This window comes from Colius striatus, chromosome W (assembly GCF_028858725.1).
Source record: "Colius striatus isolate bColStr4 chromosome W, bColStr4.1.hap1, whole genome shotgun sequence".
Lineage (NCBI taxonomy): Eukaryota > Metazoa > Chordata > Aves > Coliiformes > Coliidae > Colius > Colius striatus.
The window spans coordinates 14,665,703-14,681,748 of NC_084789.1; the positions used below are offsets into that span (position 1 = coordinate 14,665,703).

Sequence of the window (16,046 nt, forward strand, 5' to 3'; positions counted from 1 at the left end):
CCTAGTGGATGAGGGAAAGGCTGTGGATGTTGTCTACTTTAATAAAGCCTTAGACACTGTTTCTCACAGCACTCTCTTGGAGAAACTGGCTGCCCATGGCTTGGATGGACCTACTCTATGATGGGTGGAAAACTGGCTGACTACCCAGGCCCAGAGTGTGGTGGTGAATGGAGTTAAATCCAATTGGCAGCCAGTCACAAGTGGTATTCCCTAGGGCTCAGTGTTGGGGCCTGTTCTGTTCATTGATCTGGATGATGGGATTGAGTGCATCCTCAGTAAATTTGCAGATGATACAAAGCTGTGCAGGGGCATAGATATGCTTGAGGATAGGAAGGCACTTCAGAGGGATATGGACAAGCTGCATTGATGGGCCAAGGCCAACTGTATGAGATTCAACAAGGCTAAGTGCCAGATCCTGCACTTGGGTCACAATAACCCCATGTAACGCTATAGGCTTGGGGAACAGTGGCTAGAATTGTGTCTGGCAGAAAAGGACCTGGGGCTGTTGGTCGAAAGTTATGTGAACATGAGCCAGCAGGGTGCTCAAGTGGCCAAGAAGGCTAATGGCATCCTGGCTTGTATCAGAAATAGTGTGACCAACATGACCAGGGAAGTAATTATGCCCCTGTACTCAGCACTGGTGAGGCTGCACCTTCAATACTGTGTTCAATTTTGAGCCAAGCACTACAAAAAGGACAGTGAGGTTCTAGAACGTGTCCAGAGATGGGCAATGAAGCTGGTGAAGGGTCTAGAACACAAGTCCTATGAGGAGTGGCTGAGGGAACCGCGGTTGTTTAGCTTGGAGAAAAGAAGGCTCAGAGAAGACTCTCCAACTACCTGAAAGGAGGTTGTAGCAAGGTGGGGTTAGATCTCTTCTCCCAAGTAACAAGTAATAGGACAAGAGGAAATGGCCTCAAGTTGCACCATGGGAGATTTAGAATGAATATCAGAAAAAACTTCTTCACTGAAAGAGTTGAACTTGCACAGGCTGCCCAGGGAGGTGGTGGAGTCACCATACCTGGGGATATTTAAAAGACACATAAATGAGGTGCTGAGGGACATTGTTTAGTGGTGGGCTCGATTAGTGTTAGGTTAGTGGTTGGACTCAATGATCTTAAAGGTCTTGTTGAACTGAAACAATTCTCTAATTCTATGAAAAGTAAAAATCTAGAATAACTTCATTAACTTTGACAGTGTTTGATAACATACTGGTACCAAAGCCAGATACTGAAATAAAGGCACAGAAAACAAAATGTTTTATGCTATAGTATTAAGAGCTAGTGTTCTCTCTTGACCAGGTGGTTATACTGTATTTGATGCAGCCCAGGATGCAGTTTACCCTCTTGGCTTCCAGGGCACACTGCTGACTCATATTGAGCCTGCTGTCAACCAGCACCCCCAGATCCCTTTGTGCAGGGATGCTTTCCAGTTATTCCTCTCCCAATTTATACTCACGTCCCACATTACTCCATCCCAGGTGCAGGATCCAGAATTTGGCCTTGTTAAATTTCATCCCATTAATGATTTTCCAATGTTCCAATCTATCTAGAACCCTCTGCAAGGTCTCTTCTCCCTCAAGAAAGTCAACAGCACCTCCCAGTTTAATATCTTTGGTAGCAAACTTGCTAATGATGCATTGATCTCCTGCATATAGATCACCGATAAAAATATAGAACAGAGTTGAGCCCTGAGGAACAATGTTGGTGACTGACCACCAGCCAGATGTAGCCCCATTCACTACAATCCTTTGAGCCCTGTCCTTCAGACAGTTCTTCACCCAGCATACTGTGAACCTGTTCATCCTACAGTTGGACAACTTGTCCAGAAGGATGCTGTGAGGGACAATATCCAAAGTCTTACTAAAATCCAGAAAAACTATTTCTACTGCCTTCCCTTCATCCCCCAGGTGGGTCACCTTATCATAGAAGGAGGTCAAATTAGTTAGACAGGACTTTCCCTTTGTGAATCCATGTTGACTGCACCTGATGATTGCATTGTCCTTTAAATGCCTTTCAATAGCACCCAGTATGATCTTCTCTGCAATTTTTCCAGGACGTGAAGTTAGATCAGCAGGTCTGTAGTTCCCTGAGTCTTCCCTCACACTCTCCTTGTAAATTGTAATAATATTGGCTGGATACAGTCAGTGGGGACCTCACCAGACTCCCAAGAGATTGAAAGGAGTCCTGCTGTAAGATCTGCTAGCTCCTTCAGTACTCTGGAATGAATCCCATCAGGCCCCATGGACTTAGTAACATTCAGTTGATACCACTGTCCCTTACAATTTCAGTGTCCACAAACGGAAAATCGCTGTTCCCACACTCGTGGTTCTCTGACTCAGGGGACTGGGCAGCCTAATGCCCATCAATATTAAAGACTGGAATTTTTTCTAACCTTTTTTCCAATTTGTAGACTGCCTAAAAATTTCCCATTAATGGAACCCTTTTAAAAATGTCACATACAGAGACTGCGGTATGGCAAATTTGATCTTTCGCTGCTTTTGTGAAATCTTTTAGAAGTAATGGGAGCCCAAGGTTTCAGATACAATAAGCTGGAAGCTAAAACTTTAAAACAGCCATGCTGTCTGGCTAGTGAGCATGCTTCCAGCAGCAGAGATGAGTCAAGTGAGTTTTACTCAGAAACCATAGGAGTACACCCTGCACACTCACCACTGAGGCAATCCCCCAGTGGCTGTAACCCATAGCCAACCACCACTGCTCTGCTTTCCAGCCAATAGTTTGGCTTCCTAACTGTAATGGTAGGATTTGCCCCTAGTTTTGCATGTAGTCATAAAGTAATTATGTATTACTAATTAGTCAGTGCTGCAAGGAGATTGGATTTGCAATTTCACAGAAGAGTAACTGAACTGACTTTTAGGCATCACACATATTTCAGAAAGCAGAAAACCAGTTCTTTCCCCAACTCTACAACCATATGGTGAACAAAGAGGCTTTGAGAAAAGGATCATAGAATCCTAGAACCATAGAATAATTTGAGTTGGAAGGGACCTTTAAAGGTCATCTAGCCCTCTGCAATGAGCAGGGACATCTTCAACTAGATCAGGCTGCTCTGAGCTCTGTCCAACCTGACCTTAAATGTTTTCAGGGATGGAGCATCTACTATCTTTCTGGTCAATCCGTTCCAGTATTTCACCACTCTCATCATAAAAAAGTTCTTCCTTATATCTAATCTAAACCTACTCTCTTTTAGTTTAAAACCATTACTCCTTGTCTTGTCACAACAGATCCTGCTAAATAGTGTCCCCAAATGGATATAATAAGGTCATACTGGAGCTCGTGCAAACTTTACTTTTTCAGTGCTGAACTTTCAAATCTCACTCCACTGAAATGCTCCTAATAATTTTGGAATCTAAATATCTAGGGATGCAGCCATATCATTTATTTAAATATACATTTTACATAACAGCCAAATTAAATGTGACAACTTGTTTACTATGGGTTCTTGCCTTATGGGAGCTTTCAGACACAGTACACTAAGCAAAACAGCAAAATCACAAGCCATGAAAGACACAGCATTAAATATCCATATACTTCATTTTTCTATTTTTAGTATGCAAAAATCACAAGATTTACAGATTTCACTATCAAAATTTTAAATGCTACAGTGAAGAAGCCAAACAGGTAGGTGGTACAAAAAACTACAGGCATTCCAACAGATAGCTTCTGTTTTATTTAATGTCACCTATTAGCTGCCACCAGGCAAGGACCTGGTGTCAAATTTGACTGCTTTATATGTGCACCTTAGAGAAACAAGCTGCATATTTTAAACATATAGCTATCTTCTTCCATTTTCAAAATCTTCCTTAGTTTCCTGTTTCTCAAAGTTACAATTTCATTCTTCAAATTAAAATGTAATTCCTTTGTTAAGGGATTTGCATAAAAACTAAAGAATAAATAAATATCTTGAAAGAAAGCCTATAATGAAGAGTAAGAGCAGCAACATTAGACAATGGTAATTAGACAATGCAGAGGGCCATTTTTAGTCTTCTAAAAACCTGTGCCATCACACAACAGATGTCATGTCATCACAAGGACAAACATTTTTACAAACACACCTCTTGATCTGTGAAGATCTCAGTGAAGTTCTGGAAGGAAAAGGTCCCTGACTGAAGAATGAGTTCTCCTGTGTTTTGAAAGGACTGTCCAGTTAGTATAAGAAGCTTGTGTCTTGCAGCATCTGTGATCATTAAACGCACCTAAAGTGAAGGAGAGAAACACTTCAACAATGGGAGTTACTATGTATCTGCACATTCTTCTGAGAACATACATTTTACCTAATCTAATTAAAAACGTATTTTGCACCAGTCTCCAAAGACTGTTGAAACATTTTCAAGGTATAGTACTGTTTACAAAAAACAAGAAAGGAGCAAAAGGGAAAAGATGAGGCACAAGAAGTGACTAAAGAGAAAGTCTGAAGAATAAATCAAACTAATAACATGGGGAAAAAAGAGCAAGAGATAGAAGAGAACAAAATTTGAATGAAAAAAATTATATTTTCAATGAACAAACATATTCCTTGTATAACTCTTGGTGAATTTTAATAGCACTGTATCAGGATAGCCTTGGCCAACTATGTCCCACATGCTAATGATCAACAACTACAACTGGAAGGTCAGTCTTATTTTCCCAGTGTACAGTGTTACTTGCCATTTAGTTGCAAAAATGTCACTAAAAAGTAGCAATCTGTCCTGGGTTTGGCCAGGATAGGGTTAACTGTCCCTAGCCACAGCAGCCAGTAGCTGGGACTACAGGCGTGTGTCACCTCATGGGCTGCTGTCCTTATATCCTGAGCATGAGGTCACATGGGATTGAATGGCCTGGCCACGCCCCCTGGAGGCGGCTGGGGAGAGTTAATCCTATCCTGGCCAAACCCCAGGACACAATCACATCACACGTAAAAGTGGCACATTTAGACTGTCATTCTGTTCAATCATCTGCAAAGTTAAAGGATGCTTCTGTTTCATCATACTCATAATCAAGCATGCAAATAGTTACATACACCATTTACATCTCATGATGTCACCAACTATAGACACTATAACTTTTTTAAGTGTATCAGCCCAAGATCTTTTTCAATACACAGTGTGTAGATGCCTAATGTCTCAAAGGAGCTTGTTACTGAGAAATAAACTTCTGCATTTTGAAGTAACTGTTAACTATTTTAAAATAGATCCTCGTTACTTGGTCATCACTACAACTAATAATAATTCCTGGGAAGCAGGGCCTCAGTATGTACGACAGTTACTCCAGAAGACAGACATCTTAATAACAAATACACTCTGCTCCTTCTCCTTTCTCCTAGCTTTTTTGCTGAGCACAACATTATATGGTATGGAATATCCTTTTAGTCAGCTGGGGTCAGCTGACCTGGCTATGACCCCTCAACCTCTTGCCCACCCCCAGTCTACTGGCCTACTGTGTGAGGGGGTTGTAGAGACAGTCTTGATGCTGAGGGAGCACTCCTCATCAGTGGCCAAAACACTTGTGAGTTATCATAATGTTTCTAGATAACAGTACAAAGCACAGCACTACAAGGGCTGCTATGGGGAAAGTTAACTCCAATCCAGTCAGTCCCAAGACAATAAATATTTCAAAAGTATTGTTCAACACTGAAAAATCAATTCAAATTAAGGTAAGGCATGAATTTCAAATGCACTAGTTCCTCTTTTCAGGGAGAATTAAGTTAAATTGGAATAGTGATTCCAGAATAAGGTTATCCACATATTAAACTAAATTAGCAGAGTTTGTCTGGAACAACTCCACATGTAGCTATTGCATCCAAACTCTGTCTCCATGGAGATGACATAATCACTGCAGCACTCCTAGCAAGCCATTCTTTCAAATTTTAATATTAATTCTGCGATTCTGTGATTGTTATTTTATTAATTAAGCAGCAGTAAATTCCTTTAATTAAATGCAGGACTAATGCTGGTCTGTCACTAATTGCAGTAAATTATTATACATTCAGCAATATCCTATCTGCATTGAGTGTATTCATTTTTATTTCAGACAAAAATATAGATAAATGCAACTGGTTGGCTGATGTGTGGCTGAAATCTTGTCTCATTTAATTGTATTAAAACCATTAAAAAAACTGGCTTCCTCTTTTATGTTTTCTCTCATTGCTGACAGCAGTTTTGGGCACTCTGCCAACTTATGTATAAACCAGTTTTTCCAACAGAAAAATTGTTTCCGGATTTGTGAATCACTTGTATGCAACTGTCACATAATTCCCCTTCAATCTGTTTTATTAATTGATGGGGAAAAAGGTTTTGCAGGGCTAGAAAACTATGAAAGTGAAAAAAAAGTAAATAAATGCTTGCAGATTACAGAGTAGAATGAGTGATATACATGAAAGAACTTCAAGAGACACATAAATTCTGTGACTGGGTATAATCAAAGCTTCCTGAGGGATTACCAGAACTTCATCTGCTGATTTCAAGACCACTACAGAAATATTGCAAGGTCACAATTCTGTTCAGCTTTACCCTTAGTTGAAGTCCCACATTGTTTGAAGGAAGTGAACAGCAAGATTAAGCCTCAGTCAAAACAGAGTTAAAGATGGAGTGTGAACTGAGACAGGAGCATAAGCAGACCAGCGTTTTCAAAGACTTAACGATACAAACACAGGAGTGTTAGAGCAATGGAGTGGGAACTTCTTAAGGAGGAAGTAATTGCTCATGGAATTTTCAGAAACTTATTTTCTTTGGGCAACTGCAGACTCTCTCCCTTTGGACTTCTCTCTTTTGGGAGTGTCCTGGTTTCAGCTGGGATATGAAGGACTTGGGGGGTGGAGGGAGAAGTAACATAGAACAAGTTATCCTGTCTAGCAAGGAAACAGGGTAGGGAACACGATGATAAGTGCCCCTCATCCACACACTGTGTTGAGATGCAGAAGGCTGACCACCCTGAGGGAGAGTCAAACCAGGGAGGATCCTCCTGCATCCATCCAGGGAAACCTGAGTGTTTGAGTAAGCCCCTGCGTTGCCTCTACACTAATGCACACAGTCTGGGGAATAAGCAGGAGGTACTGGACATGTGGGTGCGGATGCGGGGCTATGACCTCATGGCAGTTACTGAGATGTAGTGGGAGAGCTCATATGACTGGAGCACAGCCATGGAGGGTTATGTATGGTTTAGGAGAGAGAGGCCCATGAAGCAAGGAGATGGAGTTGTGAGGGAGCAATTAGTGTGCATTGAGCTCTGCCTGGGTGGGGATGAGGGGCAGGTTGAGTGTTTGTGGGTGAAAATTAAGGGGCAGGGTAAGGTAGGTGATACTGTTGTAGGAGTTTGCTACAGGACACCTGATCAGGAGGAGGAAGTGGATGAGGCCTTCTATGAACAGATGAGAGCCGTCTAACAGTCACAATCCCTGGTCCTCATGGGGGACTTCAACCTCCCCGATATTTGCTGGCAAAGCCACTCAGCCAAGTGCACACAGTCCAGGAGGTTCCTAGAGATTACTGACGACAAGTTCCTGTCACAGGTGGTTGAGGAACCAACAAGGAGAGGTGTGCTGCTGGACCTGGTACTGACAAATAAGGAGGGTCTGGTTGGGGATGTGAAGGTTGGAGGCAACCTTGACTGCAGTGACCATGAGATGGTAGAGTTCAAGATCCTGTGTGGAAGAGAGTCATGGTTTGACATGACAGCCTTTTCTGGTAAGGTGAAAGGGGCTGTAAAGATGGCTCCTGTAAGAAGTTGCTCGAAACTCTCCCCAGCTCTGAGTCAGACCCACTTCTGGGGCTGAGGCAATTAGACACCTCCACAATCACTTTTTAAGAAAAAGCTGGAAGAGGAGGTTTCTTCCTCCATCTTCTTCCTTCTTCTGCCTCTTCTTTTTCTGGCTGATGGTGGTGCAAGGAGTAGGAACAGTGAGAGAAACAACCATGTGGACTCCAAGGTCAGTGATGAAAGAGAGGAGGAGGTGTGCTGGAGCAGAGACTCCCCTGCATTCTATGGAGAGAACTGGTGAACCTGAGATTTATTTTCATTTCTTTAAAGATCCCACATTGACGGTAGGGACTCATTTTGCTAATGACCCCGTATCAGGGGCAGAGACTCATTTTGCTAAAGCTGGCCCCAGACCAGGGGCAGCGATTCACTTCATTAAAGGTCCTGAGCTAGGGACAGTGACTATGGCCAGAAGAGGCCGTGTCTCATGGTAGGGACCCAACCACTTCACTGCAGACCCCGAGCTAGGGACAGTGATTTTCTTCTTTAAAACTATGGCTGGAAGAGGCCGTGTCCCGAAGGAGGGACCCTTTATCACTATGGCCAGAAGAGGCCTCGTGTCCCGAGGAAGGGACCCAATATCTACAGCTGTAACTGTGGGGAGGAACCCACGACAAAGCAGCTCATTAAACTTATGCCCAGAAGGGGCCTTGTCCCCAGAGAGGGACCCTCTATCTGCTGAAACTGCAACCGTGGCAAAGAATCCACGCCAGAGATATTCACCAAGGACTGCGTCCCATGTGAGGGACCCTGTAGAAGCTGCAGCTGTTAGGAGCAACCCACACCAGAGAAGTTCATTAAGGACTGTGTCCCAGAGAAGGAACCCCATGTTGGAGCAGGGGAAGAATGCCAAGAGTCGTCCTCATCTGAGAAGACAGAAGCAGCAGAGCTCATCTGTGAGAGACTGACCACATCCCCCACTCCCTGCCACCCTGAGCTGTTGAGGGGGGAGGAGGTAGAGATATCGGGAGCAGTGAGCTGGGCCGGGAAGAAAGGAGGGATGGGGAAGGGAGATCTTAAAGTGCTGGTTGTAATTTTCTCATCATCCTGCTCCCTTTTTGCTTTTATTCCGTTCTGTTTCTTGTAGAATAAACTTTCCTACTTTCCTCTCTAAGTCAAGTAGTGGAGTCTGTTTTGCCCAGAACCATAATCGGCAGTGAGCCCTCCCTGCCCTTGTCTTAATCCACAACAACCTTGCTTATCTTTTTACTCCCATTTCGCTGGGGCCTCCGCCATCCTAACGAGGGTGGGGGTGAATGGGGGCACCGAGCGAGAGACTGTTGTGGTGCTGCTGTGCTAGCTGGGCCAAACCATGACAAAGAGGCAAGACCGTGACCCTGGATTTCAGGCCAGCTGACTTTGACCTCTTCAAAGACCTGCTTGAAGGGATCTCATGGGATAAGATCCTAGACGGTAGTGCCAAAGAAAGCTGATTGATCTTCAAGTGCCACTTCCTCCAAGTCCAGGATCAGTGTGTCTCCACATATAAGAAAGCAAGAAAAGGAGGCAGGAGGCCTCCATGGATGAAAAAAAAGATCTACTGGGACAACTCAGAGATAGAACAGCCATCTATGAGAGGTGGAAACAGGGGCTGACTTCTTGGGAAAAGTATAGGAGCATTGCCAGAGCATGCAGGGGTGCAACCAGGAAGGCTAAAGCTCTTCTAGAATTAAACCTAGCCAGGAAAGTTAAGGAAAATAAGAAGGGGTTTTCCAAGTACATCAGCAGCAAAATGAAGATTAAGGGGAATGTAGGCCTGCTGCTGAACAGAGAGGGTGCCCTGGTGACAGAGAATGCAGAGAAGGTCGATCTACTGAATGCTTTCTTTGCTTCAGACTTTACAGTCAAGGCCAGACTTTGGGAAGCACAGTCCAGCAAGGATAGTAGGATTGTGTAAACAACGGAGGACTTGCCCTGAGTGGAAGAGGAAGAGGTTAAAGACTTGTTGGCCAAGCTTAAGGCTCACAAGTTAATGTGTCCTGAAGGAATGCATCTGAGAGTGCTGAGGGAACTGGCTGATGTGATTGCTAAGCCTCTCTCCATCATTTTTGAACAATCATGGAGGACGGGTGAGGTGCCTGAGGAATGGAGAAAGGCCAACATTACTCCAGTCTTCAAAAGGGCAGGAAGGACAACCCAGGAAACTACAGGCCGGTTAGCCTCACCTCCATCCCCAGAAAGGTGATGGAACAACTCATCCTCAATGTTGTCATCACTAAACATATGAAGGAAAAAGTGGTTATTAGGGGGAGTCAACATGGATTCATCAAGGGGAAATCCTGTCTGACCAACCCGATAGCCTTCTACGAAGGCATAACTGATTGGTTAGATGAGGGGAGAGCAGCAGATGTCATCTGCCTGGACTTCAACAAGGCTTTTGACACTATCTCTCATGACATCTTCATCAGAAATCTTAGACAGTGTGGCTTGAATGAGTGGACAGTGAGGTGGATCGAGAGCTGGCTGAATGACAGAGTACAGAGGGTGGTAATCAATGGCACAGAATCAAGTTGGAGGCCCGTGCCCAGTGGAGTTCCACAGGGAGTGGTTCTGGGGCCAGTCTTGTTCAACATCTTCATCAATGATCTGGATGAGGAGACAGAAGGTACCCTAAACAAGTTCGCTGATGACACCAAACTGGGAGGACTGGTTGATTCACCAGAAGACTGTGCTGCTATTCAGTGAGATCTCAACCGTCTTGAGAGTTGGGCAGAGAGGAACCTCATGAGGTTCAACAAGGACAAGTGCAGAAACCTGCACCTGGGGAGGAACAACCCCATTCACCAGTATAAGCTGGGGATTGACCTGCTGGAGAGCAGCTCTGCAGAGAGAGATCTGGGAGTCCTGGTTGACAGTAAATTAACCATGAGGCAGTCTTCAAGACCCACATTGGACGTGTTCCTATGTGACCTCATCTAGGTGGGCCTGCTTGAGCAGGGGGGTTGGACTAGATGATCTCTAAAGGTTTCTTCCAACCCCTACCATTCTATGATTCTATGATACATTAAGACATAAACTGGTTTTTTTTAATGTCAAAGTTAAATGTTAGCTGGTCAACAAAGAGGTGGTTATGAAATGCCTAAACCAATGAGGCTATGCCTGAAACAATCACACAATCACAGAATCTTAAGGGTTGGAAGGGACCTCAAAAGATCATCTAGTCCAACCTCCCTGCCAGAGAAGGACCACCTAGAGTAGGTCACACAGGAACTCATATAGGTGGGTTTTAAATATCTCCAAGAGAAGGAGACTCAACAATCCATTTGGGCAGCTTGTTCCAGTGCTCTGCCACCCTCACAGTGAAGAAATTTATGTGTTTCTTTGGAACCTCTTATGTTATATCTTGTACCTGTTGTCCCTTGTCCTATCATTGGACATCATTGAGAACAGTCTGTCTCCATCCTCCTGATGTCTACCCTTTATGTATTTTAAAACACTCCTCGGTCTCCTTTTCTCCAAGCTAAAGAACCCCAGCTCCCTCAGCCTTTTGTCATAAGGAAGATGCTCCACTCCTTTAATCATCTTTGTGGCCCTGTGCTGAACTCTCTCAAGCAACTTCCTATCCTTCTTGAACTGATGGGTCCAGAACTGGATACAGTACTCCAGATGAGGTCTCAAAAGGGCAAAGTAGAGGAGGAGGAGAACCTCTCTTGACCTACTCACCACACTCCTTCTAATACACCCCAGGATGCCATTGGCCGCCTTGGCCATGAGGACACATTGCTGGCTCATGGTCATCCTGCTGGAGTCCTGCCCAGGTCCCTTTCCCCTATAATACTCTCTAACATGTCGTTCCCCAATCTGTACTGGTACATGGAGTTATTACACTTTCATTCTCCCCAACTCTCCAGCCTGTCCAGGTCTCATTGAAAGGCAGCACAGCCTTCTGGTGTGTCAGGTACTCCCCCCAGCTTAGTATCATCAGCAAACTTGCTGATAGTGCCCTCTGTTCCCTCATCAAGATCATTAATGAATATATTGAAGAGTACCAGTCCCAGCACTGACCCCTCAGGGACTCCACTAGATACAGGCCTGCAACTAGACCCTGTCCCATTGATCACAACTCTTTGCCTTCTTCCCTTCAACCAGTTAGCGATCCACCTCACTACCTGATCATCCAGCCCACATTTTCTCAGTTTTGCTGTGAGGATGCTGTGGGACACAGTGTCAAATGCTTTACTGAAATCCAGATAAACCACATCCACTGCACTACCACCATCTATCCACTTGGTTACATCTTTATAAACGGCTATCGGGTTGATCAAACATGATTTCCCCTTGGTAAAACCATGTTAACTGCTCCTAATGACCCTCTTGTCCTTTAAATGCCTGGAGACAGCTACTAGGACAAGTTGTTCCATCACCTTTCCAAGGATGGAGGTGAGGCTGACCAGTCTGTAGTTACCTGGCTCCTTCTTCATGCCCTTTTTGAAGATTGGAGTGACATTTGCATTCCTCCAGTCCTCAGGCATCTGTCCTGTTCTCCACAACTTACTGAAGATAATGGAGAGTGGTCTAGCAATGACTTCTGCCAGCTCCCTCGGCACCTGTAGGTGCATCCCATTGGGGCCCATGGATTTATGTACATCCAGATTGCTCAACTGATTCTTAACCCAGTCCTCAACAACCAAATAAAACTCCTCCTTTAACATGACTTCCTCTGGAGTCTGGGGTTCCTGAGGACAGTTTCTAGCAATATAGATAGAGGTAAAGAACACATTCAGCAACTCTGTCTTCTCTGTGTCCTCTGTCACCAGGGCACCCACCTCATTCAACAGTGGGTCTACATTGCCTCTAGCGTTAGTTTTATCTGCAATGTATTTGAAGAAACCCTTCTTCACGTCCTTGACCTCCCTTGCAAGGTATAACTCCAACGAGGCTTTAGCTTTCCTAGTTGCATCCCTGCATCCTCTGGCAACAGCCTTATATTCATCTCAAGTGGCCATCCCTTCCTTCCATGATCTATAGATTCTCTTCTTTCACTTGAGTTTGCCCAACAGTTCCCTGTTTAACCATGAGGGTCTCCTGGCTCCCTTTCTTGATTTCCTACCCACTGGGATGCTCTGATTCTGAGCTTGGAAAAAGTGATCTTTGAACCAAGACCAACTATCTTGGGCTCCTTTATCCTCTAATACCCTTTCCCACGAGATGTCCACTAGTAATTGCTTGAAAAGGCCAAAGTTGGCTATGCTAAAGTCCAGGATTGTGATCCTGCTTGGTATTCTGTTCCTACCACACAAGATCCTGAACTCCACCTTCTCATGGTTGCTGCAGCCAAGACTGCCCTTAAACCTTTACCGCTTCAACCAGACACTGCTTGTTTTTTAGTATAAAATCCAGTAGTGTTCCTCTCCTAGTTGGTACATCCACGATTTGCATTGATGCACTGAAGGAACCTCCTGGACTGTAAGTGGCTAGTTGTGTAGGTCTTCCAGCAGATGTCTGGGTAGTTGAAATCCCCCATGGGAACCAGGGCCTGTGATTTTGAGGCTGCTCTCAGCTGCCTGTAGAAGGCTTCATCAACTTCCCTAGCCTGATCATGTGGCCTGTAATAGACATCCACAACAGTGTCACACATGCTAGCCTGCCTCTTAATTCTAACCCACAAACTCTCAACTTGTCCCTCATCGTCACTTGGACAGAATTCAGTACATTCCAGTTGCTCTTTCACATAAAGAGCAACTCCACCACCTCGCCTTGTTGACCTGTCTTTCCTAAAAAGGACATAGCTATTTATGACCACATTCCAGTCATGTGAGCAGTCCCACCATGTCTCTGTAATTGCCACCAGATCATATCTCCTTGCCCATACACAGATTTCCAGCTCCTCCTCTGTATTCCCCTTGCTGTGTGCATTGGCATACAGGCATCTCAAGAAGGAAGCCGATTGTGTAGGATTTACCCCCAACACTGTCTTGCTACCCTTAGGCTCAACTCTGGTGAGCCTGGTTTTATCCCCTTCCCCCTTCAAAATTAGTTTAAAGCTCTTTCTACGAGCCCTACTAACTCATTTGCAAGGATACTTCTCCCCCTTTTAGACAGATGAACTCCAGAGCTGGCATCATGAAAATTTTGGCCATGGTCAAAAAAAACAAAGATTTGTTGGTGGCACCAGGCTCTGAGCCAGCTGTTAATCAGGTGAGTTTTTCTTATTTGTTGAGTATTTCCCCCTGCCATGCGAGGTATGGAGGAGAACACTACTTGTGCTCACGAGCCATCTAGCATTCTCTCCAATGCCCTGAAGTCCTTTTTAATAGCTTTTGAACCAATGAGGCTATTAAGGTAGGAACATTGCAAAACTTGAAGTAGGAGTGATCCAGATATCTCAACCTACAAACAGTTGCTCAAAAAGGAATAAAATCTAAGAGTTCACCCAGACGACAACCACAAAAATACTGGAACGGGTCTCGTCAAGGTTTTCTTTGGAGATGTTTCTGGTAATGGGGAAGGGGCTGTAAAGATGGCTCCTGTAAGAAGTTGCTCAAAACTATCCCCAGATCTGAGCCAGACCCACTTCTGGGGCTGAGCCAATTAGGTGCCGCCATGATCACTTTTTAAGAAGAAGCCAAAAGAGGAGGGTTCTTCCTGTTCCTTCTTGCTGTGCTTCCTTCTTTTTCTGACTGGTGGTAGTGGAAGAAGTTTGAGAAGAGAAAAACGACCATGCAAACCCCAAGATCAGTGAGGGAAGAGAGGAGGAGGTGTGATGGAGCAGAGACTCCCCTGCATCCAGTGGAGAGGAGTGGTGAAGCAGAGATTTTTTTACACTTCATAAAAGACCCTGCACCTGGGGCAGTGACTATGCCTAGAGAAGGCTGTGTCCCATGGGAGGGACCTTGTGTTTGCAGAAGCCATAGCTGCTGGAAAGAACCCAAACCAAAGAAGTTCATTAAGGATTGTGTCCCATGGGAGGGACTCTGTATTGGAGCAGGGGAAGAATGTAAGGAATTGTCCTCTTATGAGAAGAGAAAAGCAACAGAGATCATCTGTGAGAGATTGACCACATCCCCCATTCTCTACCCACCCCCCCGTGCCGTTGAGGGGGTAAGGAGGTAGAGATATCCAGAGCAGTAAGCTGAGTCCAGGAAGAAAGAAGGGATAGGGGAGGGAGATCTTAAAGTTCTGATTGTATTTTCCCATCATCCTGCTCTGTTTTTGTTTTCTGTCTATTCTATTCTATTTCTTGTAGTCAGTAGAATAAACTTTCCTTACTTTCCTCTCTAAGTCAAGTAGTGGAGTCTGTTTCGCCCGGAACCATAACTGGCAGTGAGTCCTCCCTGCCCTTGTCTCGATCCACAACATCCTTGGTTATCTTTTTTCTCCCATCTCGCTAGGGCCTCTGCCATCCTAAGGAGGGTGGGGGTGGATATTGGGCAGTGAGCAAGAGACTGTCGTGGTGCTTCATTGCTGGTTGGGCAAAACCACGACAGGTCTCTAAGACCACCAAGGACCACCAAAAGATCCTTACCAATACAATGCACATGTATAATATATAAATATGATAATGGGTTCCAGGAAATTGAATGTCTATAACCATTCTGGGAAATGTAATACATATGTATGTAATGGAGTAATATAAACTTAAATGATACAACATATAGCATGCACATTAGGTGGAGTGATCCCCTATGCATCCAGTGCTGCAATAAAGAACGACTGCTTTCTAAAACTTACAACAGTATTAGAGGGTTATTAAGTGTTAGAGGATTCTTTAAAGTACCAACTTTTACAGCCACAGATAAAGTTAATTTTCTTCCTAGTAGCTGATACAGTGCTGTGTTTTGGTTTTAGTGTGAGAATAATGTTGATAACACCCTTCTGTTTTAGTTGTTGCTAAGTAATGCTTATCCTAAGTGTAGGGTTTTTCAGTTTCTCATATTCTGCCAGCAAGCAGGTGCACAAGAAGCTGGGAGAGAGCATGGCCAGGACAGCTGACCCAAACTAGCCAAAGGGCTATTCCACACCACAGAATGTCATGCCCAGTATATAAATTGGGGGGAGTTGGCCAGAAGAGGTGGATTGCTGCTTGGGCATCATTCAGTGGGTTGTAAGCAATTGCTTTGGGCATCACTTCTCTTTTCTTGGATTTTATTTCTCCCTCTTTTTATTCTATTAATTTGCATTACATCTATTATAATTATATATATATTATTTTTATTATTATATTTTATTTCATTATAGTTCTTATCTCAACCCATGAGTTTTTCTTTTTTTCTGATTCTCCTCCACTTCCCACTGGGAGAAGGAAGAGTGAGCAATGGACTGGGTGGTGCTTAATTTCTGGTTGGGGTTAAACCA

General features: G+C 44.2%; 1 protein-coding gene across 2 annotated transcripts in view; it reads right to left on the reverse strand.

Moving 5' to 3' along the window:
- Window positions 1-16,046, reverse strand: part of LOC133628671 (microtubule-associated protein 1B-like) — a 140,876-nt gene that overhangs the window by 20,551 nt on the left and 104,279 nt on the right. Inside the window, exon 4 of one of the 2 annotated variants that reach the window (XM_062017097.1) lies at window positions 4,073-4,213. The exons of the other annotated variant lie outside the window; for it this stretch is intronic. Coding sequence (XP_061873081.1) covers window positions 4,073-4,213 — 141 coding nt within the window. The remainder of the gene's footprint in view (window positions 1-4,072; window positions 4,214-16,046) is intronic. 2 annotated transcript variants of the gene reach the window in all.